The sequence below is a fragment of the Simochromis diagramma genome, unplaced genomic scaffold (assembly GCF_900408965.1).
Source record: "Simochromis diagramma unplaced genomic scaffold, fSimDia1.1 OVJJ01000603.1, whole genome shotgun sequence".
Lineage (NCBI taxonomy): Eukaryota > Metazoa > Chordata > Actinopteri > Cichliformes > Cichlidae > Simochromis > Simochromis diagramma.
Window position 1 is genome coordinate 21,626,488 of NW_024387414.1, and position 20,442 is coordinate 21,646,929.

Sequence of the window (20,442 nt, forward strand, 5' to 3'; positions counted from 1 at the left end):
ATCTTACCTTACTAGCCTTTTAGGTTATATATAGGCTCTATATATATTTTTATTAACATTACTAATAGGGCTGGGCGATATATCGAGTTTTTTAAAAATATCGATATATTTTCATACGAGATATAAGATGTGACAATATCGTTTATATCAATATAGTATATGTTACGTTATAATTATACTTGTGGAGCCGCAAGTTTGCCTCTCTGTCGTCCACTTTTGTCTCTACGCAACGTTACTCGGCCTCGCCTCTAGTGATGGGATTTTTTTTTTAGAGAACCGGCTCTTTCGGCTCCGAACCGGCTCTTCAGGTTGTTTTGTTGCTTTAATTAATTTATTATTAGCAACAATATGAAATTATGCACAAAAGGAATTACTAATGTAAAAAAAGAGTGGATTTATTTAGATATGTTTATATATAAATATATGCGGTGGCCCCAAGAGACAAAGCACGTACAAACTCCAAAACACATTTCTAGCGTTAACTGAACTTCCAAAACAGAGCTACCTAGATCACTTAAATTACACAATTGAAAGCATATGTGTATTGTTTTTTACGTTCTTCTGAGTTTTTACGTGTTTTGGGGTTTGCACGTGCTTCAGGGATTTGTACGTGCTATGGAGTTTTTACGTGTTTTGGAGTTTTTATGTGTTTTGTCTCTAGGGGCCAACGTAAATATACTTTTATTTATTCACTCCACATAAAATGTAATATTACAAAAAACAACTATTCACATTTCTATTACTATTTAAATTTTCAGCTTTTTCCTTTCAAACAAATTTAAAGTGAAATAACACAAAACACTGCAAACCACAACACAATTAAATATCATCCGCAACTGAAAATAGTTGTGGATCATCACTATACCTTTCTAATGCTGGGCAGACACTGTGCGATTTTTTTTTTTCCAGTCGCGCGATTCAGCTCCTGCTCAAACTGTACGATTGACTCGCAGGGGTTAGAAGTTCGCAGGTCACGATGCAGGGTCTCACACTATACGACCCGATGCTCTGATGCGACCTGAGTGCTCACACTGTGCGTCCATAAAATGAAGGTTATAACAGAAATTCTGTCGCTCGCTCTCCCTCTCTGTCTTTCACTCACACAGACACGCACACCACCACCATCAACTTTGCTAAATTGCTAATGAAAAACATTGATCAGGCGGCTGTGATTGAGCAGCAATGTAGATCCAACTATTTTCACGGTTGTTGTGGTCGTGATAATTTTGTGAGGCCACATCGAAAAGGCTCGGATGAGGTTGCCATAGTTCTACAAGTTGTGCCTCCATCGCTTGTGTCCAGACCGTCTTTTTCGCTGACATTTGTGTTTGCGCGTGCGCAGTGTGAGAAACTGCAGTGACACGCTCACGACGGTTGCAAGGATTTCAAACAGGTTTGAAATCCTCACGACCAGCTCCCGATCATCAATCGCTTGGTCGTGAGGTGTTAATCGCTTCTCGTTACCCCACGTATACTAATACGATGCACGACGCACGATGAAGGCCAAAATCGGGCCGATTGCCAAAACGGTCGCACGACTCAAAAATCGGCTCAAAATGGGCCAAAAATCGCACAGTGTAAGCCCAGCATAATGTGACGTTGTTGTCCCTGGCTCTCTTTCTCTCTCTTTCCCTCCCGCTCTGTTCCTGTCAGTGTTGGATAAGTTACTTTAAAAAAGTAATTAATTACTTAAGTATTTTAAATACAATATTGATTATCTAATTACTGTGTCTGAAAAGTAACTTAATTACTCAATAAATAATTTAACTAAATACTTCTTAAAATCCCTATAAACCTTGAGTGGACAAACAATAGAAATTAAACTCTTTAAATAATAAATAATTTTTTAAAAAAAACATACGAGTCAACATGAAATAGTTTAGCCTTTTAGCTTTCTGAATCATCTTTATTACATTCTATAAAAAAAAACATTCTTTAATAATTACATTTTTTAGTAAGAAATGTAACTTTCTTTAGCAACATATCTGAATAACAAAAAAGCTTAACCTAACAAATGTTAAACATGACATGTATCACGCTGTAAACATTAAAATGTTTTAATTTTCAAAGCAATGAGTAACATATTCATACATAATGTATGTAATCATGTCATGTGTTTCAACAAAGTGAAGTTAACTCTGACCTTTGGTTAACAAACAGAATTCCTCTGAAACTTCCTCAAACCAATGAGCACCATATTTCCTGCATACTGTATGCACTCATGTTTTCCAAAAACCTTTTTGTACTACTTAGTTGTCTTGTTTTTGAAAAAGTTGTTGTATCTCATTAATGTAAGTCTCTCAAAGCTTTCACTTGACAGTCTGTTCCTTCTGGGTGTAAGCACAAGATTGCCGAGGCTAAAAAGCCTTTCGACTGGTGCGCTTGATGTTGTGGCTGTGTTGTACCTCAGTGAAATGTCCTTAATCCTGGGAAACTGGCTAAGAACACCCAGCTCAGACCCAGCAGATTTCAAATATTCCATCACCTCTGTTTCAGCAGAGTAGGTACAGTCGTCCTCCTCAAATGAAAAAAAGTCATCAGTGGAGTTAGCAGGGTTCTTGTGATCTTGAGCAGGTTGTTGTTCTTCAAGAGACAACCCACGGCACTCTGTAGTAAGCATTGCCCTAAGCATGTCTTTTTTCTCTTCTTCTCTGATCCAGCGTAACTTAAATTTAGGCAAAGTGACTGCAGCCAGGAGAGCTTCTTTATTGTCCATCATTGAGGAAAAGCGCACCTTGATCACCTATGAGACAAAAATACGTCAGACAGTTCACATAAGAGCATGATAAATAAAACAAAAATTTATTTTAGGGTAAGGCCACATATATATACATATTAGATTACCTTAGCAATTATATCAGGGAGGGATGCTGTCAGCTTAAGCTCGTCCTGCAGTGCCAGCGTCCTGGACATTAGAATCTCCAGAGTTGGAAGAAGGATTCCAAAATAGCAGTTCTCTTCTCCTTGCAATATATCTAGTGCAACAGTGAGTGGCTTCAACACGATACAATACTCCTTTAGGAACAGATACTCCCGATCAGTGAAGCATTTGATTCCAAACTGAGTGCAGACAGTATTTAATTCAGCAAGGGGAATGTCAGTGATCCTGGACAGAGCGTCGTGAAATGAATTCCATCGTGTTGAAACAGGTACAATGAGTTTTTTCTTGAAAAAATTATCTACTAACTCTGAAGCAACAGAAGAACGGTTTGCTTTTGTCCACATTGCAGAACACTTTGAAGTTGCACTTCTGTAGATGAATTTTGCCTCATTTGCTTGAAGCCATTTCTCAACATCATGAAAAATTAAGTTCAGTGTGTATGATGCACACCTTAAGTGTGGAGGGAGAGAAAACTGTCCTTCAGATTCTGTGGAGAGGGTCTGCTCTTCATCTTCTTCGGATTCCTCATCAGAGTCTGATTTTTGGAACATTCTAAAAGCTTTGATAAAATTAGAGTTCAGTCCATAAGCCGAATGTACTTGCTCGATTTCATTGCAGATGACATCATATGTGTGTCTCCCTCAAACTCTTTTACATGCTAGCGCTGCATGTCCTCGTACAAAAGTAGAAGGATCAATCCAATGTGCCCTCATTCCGAGAAAACTTGAGGTTACTCTATTCCGTAACCCCTGTTCTCTGATAACATGAGTGAGGTGTCTCACTATGGGGAACGCTCTCTCAGCGTTGTCCTCAGAAGCCTCTATATCATTACTCCAGCCACTATTGGCTGGCAGTCGTGACGCTTGCGTCAGGGAGGGGCCACCCTCCTCCCTATAAAAGGGTGTGACGCAGCGTCACCCGTCATTCAAGATAAGCTCACCTCTTCCTCGCTTCGTGCAAGGAGGGTGATCTGGTGAGACACCTCACTCATGTTATCAGAGAACAGGGGTTACGGAATAGAGTAACCTCAAGTTCTCTTTCAAACATTCGTTTCGGTGTCTCACTATGGGGATATGCAGACTCCCGTATTGCCAGATAAGCCCATCTGAACGACTGACTGCCAATTTAGGAGGTCTCGTGGGGACCCACACTTAACACAGTGTGGGCTAGAGACGGTGCAGTGACATCCAACCTGTAAAACCTTGCAAAGGTCAAAGGTGAAGCCCAGCTCGCAGCTGCACATATCTCTTCTATAGAGACACCCCTAAAAAGGGCCCAAGAGGTTGCCATCCCTCTGGCAGAATGAGCACGAAGTCCCTCTGGGGGGGGCAGACCCGTGCTGGAATAAGCCAATCGGATCGCCTCAACAATCCAGTGGGAAATGCGTTGTTTGCTAACGGGCTTGCCAAGATGTGGTTTAGCCCAGGAAACAAACAGCTGATCCGACCTCCTGAAAGCCTCTCTCTATATAGGTACATAAAAGCCCTAACTGGACAGAGAGCATGTAGGCGCTCCTGTTCAGGGGAGGAGAAAGGAGGAGGGCAAAAAGCTTCCAGCTCCAATGGGGTGCATTGAAGATAAGGATTTTTGGGCACAAAGGCCGGATTTGGCCTGAGTGTGACTCTAGAGTTATCCCGCGTGAATCAGGTGCACTCTTTGTGTATTGACAGCGCATGAATATCACTGACACGCTTCGCAGATGCGAGAGCCAGGAGCAATGCAGTCTTCAAAGACAGGATTTTCATTTCCACCTGGTTTAGTGGTTCAAATGGTGGCCGTGAAACTGCCCCCAGCACCAGGGATAAATCCCACGTGGGAACGAGAGGTTTAGACACTGGGTGGAGCCGTCGTGCCCCTTTCATGAAACGGCAGACTAGCGGGTGATGGCTCACTGGGCCATCCACGAAGCCCACATGGCAGGCTGAAATGGCTGCTAGATATACTTTAATCGTGGAAAAGGCCTTTCCGTTATCTAACAGTTCTTGGAGAAAGGAGAGAATTGTTGTCACAGAGCACTGAAAGGAGAGAGTGTGAGACTTTCCACACCATTCCTCAAATACCCTCCACTTGTTCTCATACAATGATCTTGTGGAGGGGGCTCTAGCACTCTGAATAGTGGCTATAACACCCTGGGGGAGTCCTGCCGTACTCAGATTCAACCTCTCACGGGCCAAGCCCACAGGGCGAGGCGCTCGGGGTGAGGGTGAAAAATCTCCCCCCTGGCTTGGGAGACTAGGTCTCGTCGGAGAGGGAGAGGCCAAGGTTCGCTCCACAAGAGGGGCATAATCTCCGCTAACCAATGGGACCTCATCCACCTTGGGGCGATCAATATCATTGTTAGCCCTCTCTCTCTCACTCTGGTTAGAGTGGGAGAAATTAAGGCCAGTGGAGGGAACGCATAAAGCAGAGCATGTGGCCAGTTGTGAGCTAATGCGTCTACCCCTAGCGGAGCCTCCTGGTCCCTCAGGGAGAAATGTGGACACTGAGCGTTCTCCCTCGAGGCAAACAGATCGACCTGTGGCTGGCCAAAGCGGGTCCAGATTTGGGTCACCACATGTGGGTGCAGGGTCCAGTCCCCGTACTGCGGGTTTCCTCTGGACATTAAGTCTGCTTCCAAGTTCAGAGCTCCTGGAATGTGAGTAGCTCTCAGTGACAACAGATTGATGCTGCTCCACATGATCAGTCTGCGAGCCAGCATGTGCAAAGGACGGGAACGTAACCCGCCCTGTCTGTTGATGTACGCCACAACAGTGGTGTTGTCTGTTCTGATCAGAACATGGTGGTTTCTCAACAGGGGAAGGAAGTGTCTCAGTGCTAGAAAAGCTGCTAACAATTCTAGCTAATTTATATGAGCACCCCTCTGTTGTGAGTCCCAGCTGCCGCTCACTGCTCTGCCCTCGTGAGTGGCACCCCAACCCGTGAGACTCGCGTCCGTGGTCACCACCTTTCTGGCTGTGACAGCTCCCAGTGACACCCCCTGAGTGAGAAATGCGGGATTTCTCCAACAATGGAGTGCTGCAGCGCAGTCTGCTGTCACTCTGATATAGCGGTGGGTATGGCGCTGTCGATTCAGTCTCAGTGATGCAACCCATCGCTGAAATTCCCTCATATGCAGTCTGCCTAGTGGAATGACTGCCAGTGAAGACGCCATTAATCCCAGCATCTGCAGGCATTTTCTGAATGGGAGATATCTTCCCAACTGAAAAATGCCGGCATGTGATAGCATTTTTTTTACTCTGTCCACAGAGAGACACGCTCTGTACGAGGCGGAGTTTAGAGCTATTCCTATGAAAGAGATGGCCTGAGCTGGCTGCAGGACACTCTTTTGGTGGTTTATGGTGAAACCCAGAGCCATCAGATGATCCACTGTCAACCTGGTGTGCTCTCTTCCCATTATTTCTGACTCTGATAGCAGCAGCCAATCGTCTATGTATGTTGCTATGCGGATGCCCCGCCTCTTCAGTGGGGCTATGGCCGCCTCTGTGCATTTCACAAATACCCGAGAGCTCAGTGAGAGACCAAACGGCAGGACCTGGTACTCGTACATTCTGCCCTGAAAAGCAAAGCGCAGGAATTTTCTGTGAGGCGGGTAAATAGGGATGTGAAAATATGCGTCCTTCAGGTCTATTGATGTAAACCAATCGCCTGGGCGCACTACATGCAGCAGAGTGGTGGTCGTCAACATCCTGAATTTGTATGACCTCAGATGCTGATTCAGAGCCCGTAGGTCCAGTATCGGACGTAGTCCCCCTCCCTTCTTGGGCACGAGAAAATACCTTGAGTAAAAGCCGCATTGGCTCTGCTCCTGGGGTATTTCTCGTTCTGCTCCCTTTGATAGCAAGGTAGTTATTTCTTCTTGCAGGATCCTGGCTGATTCGCCTTTTGCAAGAGAGAAAATCACTTTGTGAAATCTGGGAGGGGTGGTTGCGAATTGCAAACGATAGCCTCGCTCTAATGTCCTCACAACCCATTCTGGCGCAGCGAGAGCTCGCCATCTCTCTATTCTTGCTGACAGCGGCCCCAAAGACAGGCACTCCACAGTAGACGGAGCTCTGGCTCCCTCTTGTGGCGGAAACTGGTCCTTCGGACCAGACCCTGACTGCGCATGCGCGGGCGGCCCGCGCTTGACCAGCGATTATGGGGCCGGACACCACTGAGGGAATCAACCCCGGTGGTGTCTGGGTGCGTGGGGGCATTATGTTTTTCAACATACTTTCTGTGTTTTTCACACATTTTTCCCGTGCCCTTGGCAACATGCCTGGATGCAACGGGTGAGTTTTTAATAAACAGTGTGTTTTGTGAGACAGACATGCTTGATTCAGCTGAACAGCGTTTCGTCGTCTCTTTCTTGAAATCCGCTCTGTGGGATCCAACTCGAGTCCCAGGCGCTGAAAGGTGGAGGCAGAACACACTTCTCCGAACGGGCTCCGGAACTGAGCCCTGGAGTGAACTTGGAGCCCGGGCTGGTCCGGCTCCGATCTCCCCGTGGGGGATGTTAGGCAGTCCGCTTCTTCTTGCGGTCCGACTGCTTGGCTGGTGGTGGGGCACCCTGAGCGGCAGCAGGCGGGACGTGTTTCTTGGGCCAGTGGGTCTTAGGGTTCTGCGATCCTAGAGGACCCTGGGCCGCGACCTGCGGGGCTGGGCGGCGAGGGATTTTAAACGTCGGCACGCCGGCTGGACGGCTGGTGACCTGAGCGAACGTGCGGCGACCGGGTGGAGGCGCAGCCTGGGTCTTCCTAGGGAGACACAGCTGCAGGGCCTCTCCCTCTTTCTTCTTCTCCTCGCACCGTCTTTGCATGGTGGCAACGGCGGTCCCGAAAAGCCCAGCGGGGTCGATGCTTTCGTCCAGAATGTCACGTTTTTCTCTGTCCGAAAGCCCCGACAAGTTCAGCCATCTTGCCTTCTCCTGTAGGACTATGATGCTGAGGGCTCTGCCCGCCGCTTGTACTGCTGCTCTATTGAGGTGGAGACACTGGTCCGTAACTACGCCCAGCTCTTCCCACAACTCGCTAGCATCCGGGTTCGCAGCAGCCTGGTCCTGGAGCTCCGCCGAGTAGGCTAGCAGGAGCGATGAGGCATTCAATGCCCTCGCGGTGGTGGAAACCAATTTATACACCTTGTCAGCCAGGGAGGACTGCAGGCGTTCGGCCTTGGAGGGCAGGGACGGACCAGATGACATGGAAAGTTTCTGGTTTGGGTGGAGATGAGAAGCCACCAGATTCTCCACTGTGGGAATTTGGTAGATGCCCTTCTCTTTCATTCCAGCGCAGTCAAACGCCGCCGCTCCCTGCACGGGGTTGGGTGACGAAAATGGCTTTGCCCAGCAGCGTGTGACCTCGTCCACGCATTCGGGGAAAAGCGGCAGTACCTGCTTAGTAGTGCGCTTTGCTTTGGGGAGCCTTTTACCCTCGTATCGTGAGGTGGAGGTCTCCGTTGTCACCGCGGGCCATGGGATTGCCAGCTTTTCAGCTGCCCGTTTTGCAACGTCAAATAGCTCCATGCCACGGGACTGTGTGCCGGGGTTATCACAATCGGCCCCTTGTGTCGCAGAATTCCGACCAGAGGGGGCAAAGAAAACGTCGTCATCCTCGTCCGAGACAAGATGTTCCGACGCTCCCTCAGAGGATTCGCTGAGTAGCTCGTCATTAGCCTCGAGGGAATCAAGCATAGCTTCGCAGCTGACCCCGGCATCATCCACCAGCGGGAGGACGATATCCATGTCGTCGCCCCAGCTGGTGCCTGGTGTGGCGGACTCAGTGTGCTCCATCGGTGGGTCGATTGGAGACAGCATTGGGTCCTCCTTCGACAGGCTAGCCTGGCGGGCTAGCCTTCGGCGAAGGCTTTTTAGGGTGAAGCGAGCGCAGTGTTCGCATATACCCGGTGTGGAAATAGCCGCTTGGGCGTGTTGGAGCCCGAGGCACATCACACACGCGTCATGTGTATCTGAACCTGAGATTTTGCAACCGCAGGGGCAAATTCTGGGCAGCGGTTTGCAGTCTGCCATATTAAGGAAGCTTGGTGTAGCTAGCTTGGAATGGCTGGACGGCTAACGCTGATCTTTTTTTTTTTTTCTTTTTTCTTCTCTCGGTCGGGTAGCTATGGTGAGCTAGTATGACCTGGCTAGTGTGGTGGCTAGCGCTTGTGCTACTTGGCTTGGTGACCGTGTGTAGCAAAGACAGTTAGCTTGGTCAGCTAACTGTTGTGCTAGATGCGTGGTGGCAGCTAACACACTCTCCGACCTGGCTCTGTGGTGAAGAGCAGGCGACTCGAAACGCGAGCCGTGCTAGCGCCCGGTGACCAAGGTGTTAGCTTGCTCGTGTGGACAGTTAAGCTAGTACTCACGTTCACAGTCAGGAGAAATGAGGTTTCTAAGAAGCGAGAAGAGGAAATTGAATGACGGGTGACGCTGCGTCACACCCTTTTATAGGGAGGAGGGTGGCCCCTCCCTGACGCAAGCGTCACGACTGCCAGCCAATACTGGCTGGAGTAATGATATAGAGGCTTCTGAGGACAACGCTGAGAGAGCGTTCCCCATAGTGAGACACTGAAACGAATGTTTGAAAGAGAACTTTTGTTATGGCTGGTCCAAATGTCAGCAGTCGTGGAAATATATTCCAAACTCTCGCATGTCCCTTTAAGCTCCATTTCCATGTCAGCATAACACTTATCTAAGTAAGTAGAAAACGTTTTTCAATCGGGCAGTGCTGCTTTTTTGCCACACACAGGTATTTTGTTTAATATGCACCTAAAAGATGGAGACTCTACAGTACGCAGCGGTAGCATCTCTTCCACAATGTAGCCTGCAATCATTTTTTTAAGCTCACCTTCAGACACTTTCTGTGCTGCTGAAGTAAAAAAATTTTGCCTGCTTAGCAGGAGTTGCCGCGGTGTTATCCATGGATGATGAACAAGAATCACTCAGAAGGGTTTGTCTGTGCTGCCGTGTCAGGTGCTTCAGTAGATTACTCGTGCTATTGACAGCGGCCGATAGTTTTTTCTCCCCAGGACATAGCTTACATATTACTGTAATGTTCTTGTCTGCTTGTTTTAGAAAAGTGAAGTGACGTGAATATTTCCATTTCATAAAACAGCCACTCGCTTCAGCCGAGTCCGACATCTTCTGCTTTAGAATACGACTATGCAGCAAACTGGCGCGAATTGACGTACAGCTGTAATACAGCGATGTTAAAGCGGCAGAGTTTACTTCTACGTTTAGAAGATAGATTATTGAAATTAAATAATGATTTTCAGCGAGTTTAATTATTTTACAATGTAACGCAAGTACATTGTAAGTAACTGTAATTAATTAAAATACCTAAAAATGAACAGTAATCAGTTACTCTACTTTTTCAGTGGAAAAGTAATTTAATTACAGTAACGCGTTACACCCAACACTGGTTCCTGTGCTACTGCAAGTGTAACTACCGCCCCTCCCCCCTCTTCCCAGCGCAAAGCACAAGGCTCGCGTGCGGAGTGAAGCGGAAAAAAAGGGTGAGAGAGAGGGTGAGAGAAAGAAAAGAAAAGAAAAACCCATGGCTCGCGATAAGGAGCCGGCTCGCGTCGTTCACGTCAAAGATCCGGCTCTAAGAGCCATTTCATTCGCGACCGACACATCATTTCCGATGAGCTGTCATTAATCACAGGCTATAATGCTGCTGCTGGTACCTTTGTTTCAATAAATTCACACTTCAAAATAAGAAGTCTCGGTAGCGCTTGTTATATTCTTATTATGATGTCACACTATTAAGCATTAGAAAGGTATTAGTACGGTATTAGCAAGTGCTTAATTCATCATTTATATATCATTACTCCTCCTTAGTATTCCATTTATAAATACAGATATGTTTATCCATCTGATACTGTTGCACCATGTACAGCTATCACTGCTACTATATCACTGCTAGTAATAATCATAAGCATAGTCATAATAATATATCTGTATTTACAAATGGCATACTGAGGAGGAGTAATGTTATTTAAATGATGAATTAACCACTTGCTAATACCTTAATAATGCTTAATGGTGTGGCATTATTTTAAAGTGTAAATTTATTGAAACAAGGTACCAGCAATACTATTACATCCAGTAACACAACATAAGTCAAATGTAAGCACAAAAGTATTCTAGGTAGTGTTTTCCCTGGGAATTTGAAGCAAGTATAAAAGGACAACTTAACACTTGAGTTTAACAATAATTAGAGTAACTTAATAACCATGTAACTCTGGAGCTGAAGAATATTGTTGCATAATAAAACAGAAAATAATTTTCTACCTGGGATGTTGTCTCCAGGGTTGAGCTTTTTAACCAGCTGCTTAACGCCCTGCTTTTCCCACCATATAACTGCATTAGTAATTTCCATCCACCGTTTGCTCTTCCCGTTATATGCACTACAGCTAACGAGCCCTCAGGTGCAGTCATTTGTTTACATCTGGGTAGCACATCCCTACCTCCGAGTATCTCCTCTTTCAGAACCTGGTTGTACTGGACAGTGTTTTTGTCTCAAGTGGTGAAACAAGTTTGCTGTTTCCACCTTTAGCAAGTATTGTGCTGCTTTGGAGGCTGTTGTAAAGGCAGGGTGTTGCCATAGCAATGATATTGAGATATGGCATTTTTATATCGCATAAAAGTTTATACTGGTATTACTGTGGACAATATAATATGCCACAGCCCATGGTGTAAGTATAAAGCTGTATGGGCCACATTGAATCCTAACTTTATTTGTTACAAATCAGTTTAATAGCAGCTTATTCTGATACTAAATAAAGAAATTAATACCGCCTAACAAATGGTGCATGTGGCGCAGGACACAGGATTGAGACCTTTGAGCTTGGGAAAGAGAGGAACTACTGAACAATTTTCAACTTAAGTGAGCTATACCAGCATTAACAATTATGCTTATGATAGCATGCAAGCTAACGTTTTTTATTTGTTCGTTTTTACAGGCTTTTTTGTTATTTATAGTTTATGGGTGCTAAGTTGCCCTCTTCACTATAACAAAGTTAAGCATTATGTGTTCAGAGGCACAAAGTTGAAATGTTCACAAAATGACGTAGTTGGTGCAACAGTCACAGACGAAAGTAACTAATGTTAAATGCTGTTTCAATTTACAGATAACACTAACCCATTGAAGTGTGTACAACTAAGTATATAGTGTACAAAATGAAGGTGTGCTAATAGACTTCTCTAAACTAGAACCACTAAGAGTATTTCATTAGTTTTGTAACAAATTAAAAATGTACAATTAATTTGTGAAACTGATATCTGGCAACTTTTTTTTTCTTTTTTTGTTTTTTTAATAGAAATTTTGTGCAAGCATTACATTTAACACTGGATCTACATCTCTTTGGTTTAGCATTTCAGAGGAATATACTGAGAAAACACATACTTTTTTTTTATGACTTACCACCTTTAGCGAGTATTGTGCCAGGTATAAAAAACTGGTATAAAAAAGTTACATTAAGGAGTATTTATAAAAATGTCTTCATTTGGAAACCTTAAATACAAATAAATAATACAATACAATTCAGTATTTTAAACAATACTATAATAACTAGCAAGACTAAAAGAAAATGCAGTTTATCTCATGTATAGTTTACTTCAAGAGTTTTACAGTCTGAGTTGGCTCTATTGACTTCACTTACGTAATCATCAACAACAGACTCTACAACAGTGTTAACAGCTATATTTATTTATAATGTTTATTTATAAGGTTTATATGTAGATGTCTCCATAAATAGAAACGGATACAGTGAACATAAAATATATTTCAGAAGGTCAAACTTTTAACCTTATTATTCCTTTGCTGTTCTTTATTTATAAGTGAAAAAAATAATGTTAAGATTTTTGTGGTTGTAGGTACATAAAGTTAACCAATAGTCTCTATATGAAACAGAGTGCCTGTGAAGTACAGAGTCAACTGAGTATTTGGGTATTATTTCATTCCAGTTGCATACATTAACCTGTCAAGCAGTGTTCTCGTTTTACACACAGTCTCAAGGGACGAGGCGTAAGCAGGCCACATGCATTTAGGAAGCGCTGTGCAGATCTACCACAGCCATATTGAAATGTGATCCAACTTCAACAGGTTACTTCATACTTGAGTTAAAGCAGTGTCCTTTCATGGGCGCTGTCCAGTTAGAGTCATACCATCCCACCATTTTTGAGTGTTGCAGTCATGCCTACAATGCCCAGCATTCGTTTCACATCCTGTCGCCATGGTTATTGGTGTTTCACTGTCTGCTGCTGGCAGATCAAGAATTCATGTTGTGGCCATTGTTTACAGGAAAGAATGTCCTCACTTGTGTCTGGGATGACATGCCATTTGTTTGAGTGAGAAGAATGTGTGTACTTGCATTTGGGCTGCTCAGTGTGTCATCTTCATGCTATGTTGCACAGAGGTTTTTGTTGTAAGTTGTTTGCCCTAGGCAATGTCCGAAGTAATTCAGATACATTTTACGATGCACCCTACTCTCCAGCTTGGCCTTCTATCTACACAAGGCCACTGTTTCGTGGTCATGAAAAGGGGACTTTCTGAAACTGTTGTAGAATATGGATATATTTGAAAGTTCATTTCTCGTAGAAGGGCAAAGCTAGGCTTTATGAAAGTGTTGACATGAGCCAGTTAGGGTACGTTGTAGCGGGGTACCTTATTATCAACCCTAGCTTTTTTTTTTTTGTTGAAATTTGTATTTGTTTTTGCTTTGGTTTTTTATTTTTATTACAGAAAAGGTGCATCCTTTGTCAATTTTTAGCTTTTAGATATAAGGATATAATCAAATATGATCTAGTAGGGTTGGGCCATATCATACCGTTCACGGTAATACCCGTATAATGTTAGCCAATGATAAGAAAATGAAATATTGCAATAGAATATGGGTAAAACGCGGATGCGCAGTGCCTTTGTTTTCATATGCACATGGTGGAAAAAGCATGGCGGCGACAGAGAATGAGAAGGGCGAAAGCGGATTGATGAATGAAGCAGATGAACCAGAATTGGTTTGTAAAAATGCTGCAACTTCAGTGGTGTGGAACTGGTTCAGCTTTCGTCCGTCAGATACACAACTGGCCATTAAGGTGTCGCAGTTAAATACAACAAAATAAAACCAGTACTGGTACCAAAACAAAGAAGATTTATTCATAACACACGCGAAAAGACCCAGGGAAATCAAGTTAACGATTAAAAAAAAAAAAAAAAACGCTAAAAACTCTGAAAACCATCAATTTCACACCCGAGCCTCAACTCTCACGGCCCGGTACCAAACAATTCCGGTCCGGGGGTTGGGGACCACTGATGTAAAGCACGCCGCCACTGGACTCTATAGTGGTACAAATGCGATCTCTAGACTGATAGATAAGTAAATTACCAAATGTAAAGTTGGTAAAGTCGACAAGGGATTATGCTGTGGGACAGGAACTGGGCTACGTCATTTCGTTGTAATGAAAGGAACTCGTAATGCTTCAGCACATCAAGACATTTTGGATAATTTCTTGCTCGCAACTTTATGGGAACTTTTTGGGGATGGTCCCTGTCTGTTTCAACATGACTGTGCACCAGTGTACAAAGCAAGGTCAATAAAGACATGGATGACTGACTTTGGTGTCGAAGAACTTGACTGACCTGCACAGAGTCCTGACCTCAACCTGCTAGAACACCTTTGGGATTAATAAGAGCGGAGGCATGCAACATCACTATCTCCCCTCACAAACGTACTTCTTGAAGAACAGTCCCATAAATTCCCAATAAAAACATTTCTAAACCTTGTGGAAAACCTTCCCAGAAGAGTTGAAGCTGTAGATGCAAAGATTAAGCCGACATATCATATTAAACCTTATGGATTAAGAATAGGATGTTACTCAAGTTCATATGCATGTAAAGGCAGACGAGGGAATACTTTTGGCAGTATAGTGTAGTTTAGCTTCTGAGACTCATAGAGACACCTGTAGCAGCAATTGCTTGAAGTACTTGTTTTCTATATAAATTTATCGGTCTCACGTTATTTTGGAGGAATTTCGGTCCACTTGGCTTTTACGATGTCGCTTCAGTTTATTGAGGTTTGCAGACATTAATTTGTGTGCAACTCTCATAAGGTCAGTTTGGGCCAAGCTGTAGCTATTGGACAGGTGGCCTCACATTCGATTCAGGAATACTTTAGTTTATAGAAGTGTTCATGTTCGACTCAATGACTACAGAGCGCCCAGGTCTTGTGGCTACAAAACAATGCTGGACAGTTGGTATGAAATATTTGTGCTGATATGCCATGATTCTGTGTATTATGGCCAAACATTTCCACTTTAGTATAGTCTATTCAAAGCACATTGTTGCAGATGTCTTGCGCTGTGATCAGATGGGACTTTGCAAGCCTAATTGTGCTGCCACATTCTTTTTAGAGAGAAGATTCTTTCTCTTGGGAACTTTTCCAAATAAGCATTATTTTATTGTCTTTTTCAAATTGTACTGTCATGAATTTTAACATTTAACATGCATGTCAGGTCTCTGACCAGAGTTAGCATGTCAAATGTGTGATTGGGAAATATCATGAGTGTTTTCAGTGGAATGTTCGGAAATTCCCAGTTTGATTGGCAGCAACAGTTGCTTCTTTAATGTCATTATTGATGTTTTCCTCCTTGGCATTGTGTTAAGAAACACCTCACCTGCTAAGAAGACTTAAAACGTTTGCTTTTAGAGAGGTGCTCACATTTGCTGATGATCATTTAATCAAATGCATTGACTGGCAGCACCCAGCTGCTACTTACTGTTTTAATTCATACAGAAGCTGTAAGGGTGGACTGTTTTTCGCGCACTGCTGCTGCATTTTCGTTTAGTTTTAAGTAAATAATGGTGAAGTGAATAATATGTCATGTGTTCTTGTTCATCTGAGGTTGTTATTAGCTAGTTTTAAGACCTAGCAAGAACCACATGATTTTTATTTAATTATGTGGCTGTACTTTTGTTGAACAATGACTATAATACCATTTTACCGTTTTGTAGCACACCCAAGTGTAGTGGATGGGTAGCTCTCTATCAGAAGTACAAAAAGTAACAGCTGCCCCCAGCTTTCTCTCCCAGCTCATGTCATTATTATGCACACATTACACTTTGCTTTGATACAACCTTTTTAACAGACCTCCACATATGGGATATGGATCGTCTCCACGTATCCCATGTAAGCAAACTTTTTCTTCAACTGTGTTTGTATGTGTTAAAGAAAAGAGATGGATCAATAGAGTGACTGGACCATGACTTTTTCTGAAGGATATTGTATTTTTAACAAGAAGAGCCTCTGCTAACTTTCCTGTTGTTTTGATATGTAAAAGGTGTTGGCTTGTTTCCAATCCTGCAAATGTGAATTTGGTGTTATTTCATAGCTACTTGCAATGTTTAGATGAGTTCAGATTCTTATATTCACCTATAAGTTGTGGTGATCATTTTGCACAGACTTTGCAACAGATTCTCAGTGACACACCACAGTAATGAAATTAAAACAAACGGTTGGAGTTTGGCTGACATATTCCCTTCTAGATACTGACTTTGGAACAACTTTGAACTCCTGATCTTATTAAAACGGTGATTTTGTTTCCCCCCCAAAAGGCACGGTTATCCTGAAACTCCCAAGACCTGACATGAACAATGGTTGAATCCAGATGTTGTCTTTTTTTTTCTTCCCAAAGAGAAGTGGAGGCACAGCTGTGGTCCCTAAAAGAGACCATTTTACACTCCTCTTGCTAACTTGTCTTTAATGTGACTTTCTGCAGTCCCAATGCTCACGAGACTCTGACTCACCTAAGCAGCTGTAGTTTATCTGCTGCCATTATTAAGACTTGAGCTATGTTCACAGACCAGCTGAGAAAGATTTCAAATCTAAAATGAACACTCCGTGCTGAATTTTGTTCCCTTTTAGGTTTATTGGTCCCCACCAGACAGTGAAATGTCAATAAGATTTTCTTGTGGCGGGTGTCCAGATGGAGATGCATCCTAGGGCAATTCCCATGAAGGGTTATTACTCTGCATAAAGTATAAATAAGGTTCAATCAGGTTTATTTTTTGTGTTGATTTGTGTGTTGTTTTGTCAAATTAGTAAAAATCTCAATTCTGAGTTTGTTCCTTTTATTTTTTTATTATCATTTTTTTTAAATAAGCACAAGCTTGGAGAGTTTCCTGTGTTTTCTGGATACTTGTCTATCTACATTATAAAGAAACCTAACCCTTTTTGTGCCAACCCTGATTTTTCTCATGTGTTTCAGAGTAAAAAGGCTCATATACCGTACAGAGACAGCAAGCTGACGCGGATACTTAAAGACTCCTTGGGAGGCAACTGCAGGACGGTTATGATTGCCAATGTTAGCCCCTCTTCCAAATCATATGATGACACCCATAATACCCTAAAGTATGCCAACAGGGCTAAGGAGATCAAGTCCTCGGTTAGTGTTCAAGTCATATTGTGTTATGGTCACCAGTTGTAATCCTAGCTGTGATTCTTGGACCATGAATATACAAAATGACATTATATTAGCCATCCGTTTTTCTCTCTACCTTTACCTTGACAGCTGAAGAGTAATGTTGTCAGCTTGGACAGTCACATTGGCCAGTATGCTGTGGTCTGTGAGAAGCAGCGGCAAGAGGTAAGACAAAATTACAAACAGGACAACTAATTACTTTGTATTTGGACAATCGGACATGGACATGATAAGTCCTGACTGATATCAATGTTCTATTTAATCCCTAAAGATCATGCAGTTGAAGCAGAAACTAAAAGAATATGAGACGAAGAGCACGGGGGCTGGGGCTTTTAGCACAATCTCTTCCCAGAAGCAAGAAGAGTTCAAAAGGTAAGCAAGTCCATGAGCGTGACTCAGAGTGTAACTTGTTACTTTATGTGTCATAACCACTTTTATTGTAAAGCGTGTAACTGGAATGAAGACAATGATTCAGGCAGAGAGCTTGTGGCCTGCATTTGCTAATGTATCGGACAATAATGACGCATTATGTGGTTTTGTAAATGGTTCTGGTAGCTGTAGATCCATTAGATTCTATAAAGAAGTGGAACAGGGAACGTAAGGTGTAATTGGGTGTAGTGGGTCAGGTTGTATAATCAAGAATGATATCCCAATTTACAGCATTTTTAATGTGGCCCTTTGTCTTTGTTCATTGGCATTTGTGGTAGATTAAATATTATGAAATTAGCTTTTAGCAATGAGCCTTTTATTAAATCTGCTCAGCAGCTTGAGAATATATTGAGCTGCTTGATTCAAGATTTATACTAAAACCATCACTTGATGGAATAAAATGAGGTCAGTGGCATAAATATGCTGTCTTGAATTGGTATGCATCGTACAAAGCCTTTATATGAGTTGCTAGATCTGCGTTATTTAATGTTTACATTCACTCAACTTTTAATCAGCGTTGGCTCCAAACTTATTGACAGCCTGTCAAAGAAGTCTCCAAGGAGGCATTCTGAAAACTTTGCAGACAGCACCCCACAATTCAAGAACCAACATGGCGTGTTATTTAAAAACAGCATGAGGATGTTCCAGTTTTTGTGTTTAACGAGTCTGGCTTTGAGTGTGGGCATATTTCAGTATCTTTTGATCTAATGGCCAAATGTAATAGCAGGCATGTTCAGCCATAACCCTGATGCCTTTGGCCTCTTTGAGTAGCTATGAAGTCTCCTCTGTGTTCAAAATGAAACCATTATTATAGACTTGTGAAATTTATTGCTCAGGACATGAGACTCATCACTGTTATTCTCCCATAGGGTGCAGTTCTAGTTTAAGAAGTCTTCTAGAAATGATGGTGCATGCTGGTTGTTATTTTATTATTTAATAAATAATAATAACATATTTTGTTTATTAGGCTGTTAGGGTGGGCAGGTGTAGTGTACTCAGGTGGGTTTAGCTAATCTAGAGCTTTAAAAACAAAGCAAACCACCAAAAAACAACTTTAAATAGCACGCAGCATTGTTCAAAGATGAGGTATGAGTTAAGGTGACTACATCCCTACTAAACAGGCTTTTAAATGACATGTAACGAGGATGGTCATTTCCACCTCCATGTGGGGGTTTTTTCCCTTGGACTCTACTAGAGTAGTTTTGCATCACCTACAGGCCTCCCTTTAAGCTCACTGTCTGCTGATTGGCTACTCCTCTTAAACAGAAGATTTTAACAATAGATAGGGATTCAGGTGCTCATAGTCAGGTAGGTGGGATGACCGTATGAAGGAAGCTCTTTTTGATGTCAGAAATATCCAGGAGTAGAAAAAATGTGAAACAAGTATTAGTCTGAAGCCTGAGCTTTTTATTAACGCAGGGATTGCTTGCACATGCACTGACTTTGGCCATCCACCATTAGCTCCACTTTAAAGACAGCCACTTTACAAAAGGTACCTTTGAACACCAGACCTCGGAATCACAGTTCTGCATGAACAGTCGAGCAGTTTTTATGTAGCTGTTGTCTTGCGGCCTGTTTTGCTCTGTGTATTTTCTGATAATTAATTTGGAGTTTTGTAGCCGATTAAGAAAAGTGGTGTTTAGTTGCGAGACATCACTGTCACCTTTCTCCAGTACTTCCGGAGGGTTTCTCAAGGCATTCCCAGTCCAAACAAGATTATCTAGAATTCCTAAAGCTTTGTTTGGGTTTGCCTTTAGATTTAATCGGAGACCCTAACAACCTCCACAGGCCCCTTTTTTACGGAAAAGTGGCTGGTATTTAACTGCAGATGCATTCTGAATGTCTCCACCCCTCATCTCGTTCTTAAAGGAAGAACCATGTGACGAAAACTCCTTCTGGCACTTTGCATCTGTAATATCATTCATAGTGTCAGCACATGGAGCTCCTGACAGTCAATTGCAAGACTCGTGTTACTTTATCTAACATACCAGTCAACATACCAGTCTACCTGCCAGTCTCCCAAGCAAAATTCACCTCAGTTATAAACAAGAAGTAAAGATATTTGATTTCCTTCTTTTGGAGAGAAGCAAGTAGTTCCTAAATAAATCTGTGCTGTCTATCTTTTCCTAGCAGAGTGTAGAGGAACACACCCGAACTACTGTGAATGAAGCTAGTAAAATCCACATTTTAATCGTCTTTCAACGGTCACCAGTGACAATTTGTGAAATGATACAGGATGGATTTGTGACGGCAGAAAGTCTATGAAGAGCTTGTCCTCAAGTTTTTCCTAAACATTATCCCAAAGCTTAAATGCACTCTTAAACCAGGAGTGGCACTTTTCATGTATCGGCCATGAAAACTGTTGCTAAAATAGGAGCAAAGTGACTTTGTTTGGCCCAAGGCGATCCTACACGCTTTGTATGCCGACATAATGTTGGTGTGCAGTGGCAAACACCAGCTGCTGTTTATTTATTTGTATGTGCCTCCATGCGTATATAATCACACTTAGGCCTTTAACAGAGTTTTTGAAAGCTGACCTGTCCACAATGTACTGAAAACAAAGTGTGTGAGCCAATGATAGCAGTCCTGCTAAATTCCTAATGAAATGAGTCCAGCCCACCTTGTTTCCCTGATCATTTTTACTTTTAAGCAGCTTGTTTTTGTTACTCCCATGAAA

The 20,442-nt window shown here is 42.9% G+C and overlaps 1 protein-coding gene across 3 annotated transcripts in view; it reads left to right on the forward strand.

The window, feature by feature from the left end:
• Positions 1-20,442, forward strand: part of kif18a (kinesin family member 18A) — a 41,186-nt gene that overhangs the window by 5,913 nt on the left and 14,831 nt on the right. For all 3 annotated transcript variants that reach the window (XM_040010964.1, XM_040010966.1, XM_040010967.1), the window contains exons 7-9: positions 17,124-17,300; positions 17,427-17,501; positions 17,608-17,708. In XM_040010964.1, the coding sequence (XP_039866898.1) occupies positions 17,124-17,300; positions 17,427-17,501; positions 17,608-17,708 (353 nt within the window). The remainder of the gene's footprint in view (positions 1-17,123; positions 17,301-17,426; positions 17,502-17,607; positions 17,709-20,442) is intronic.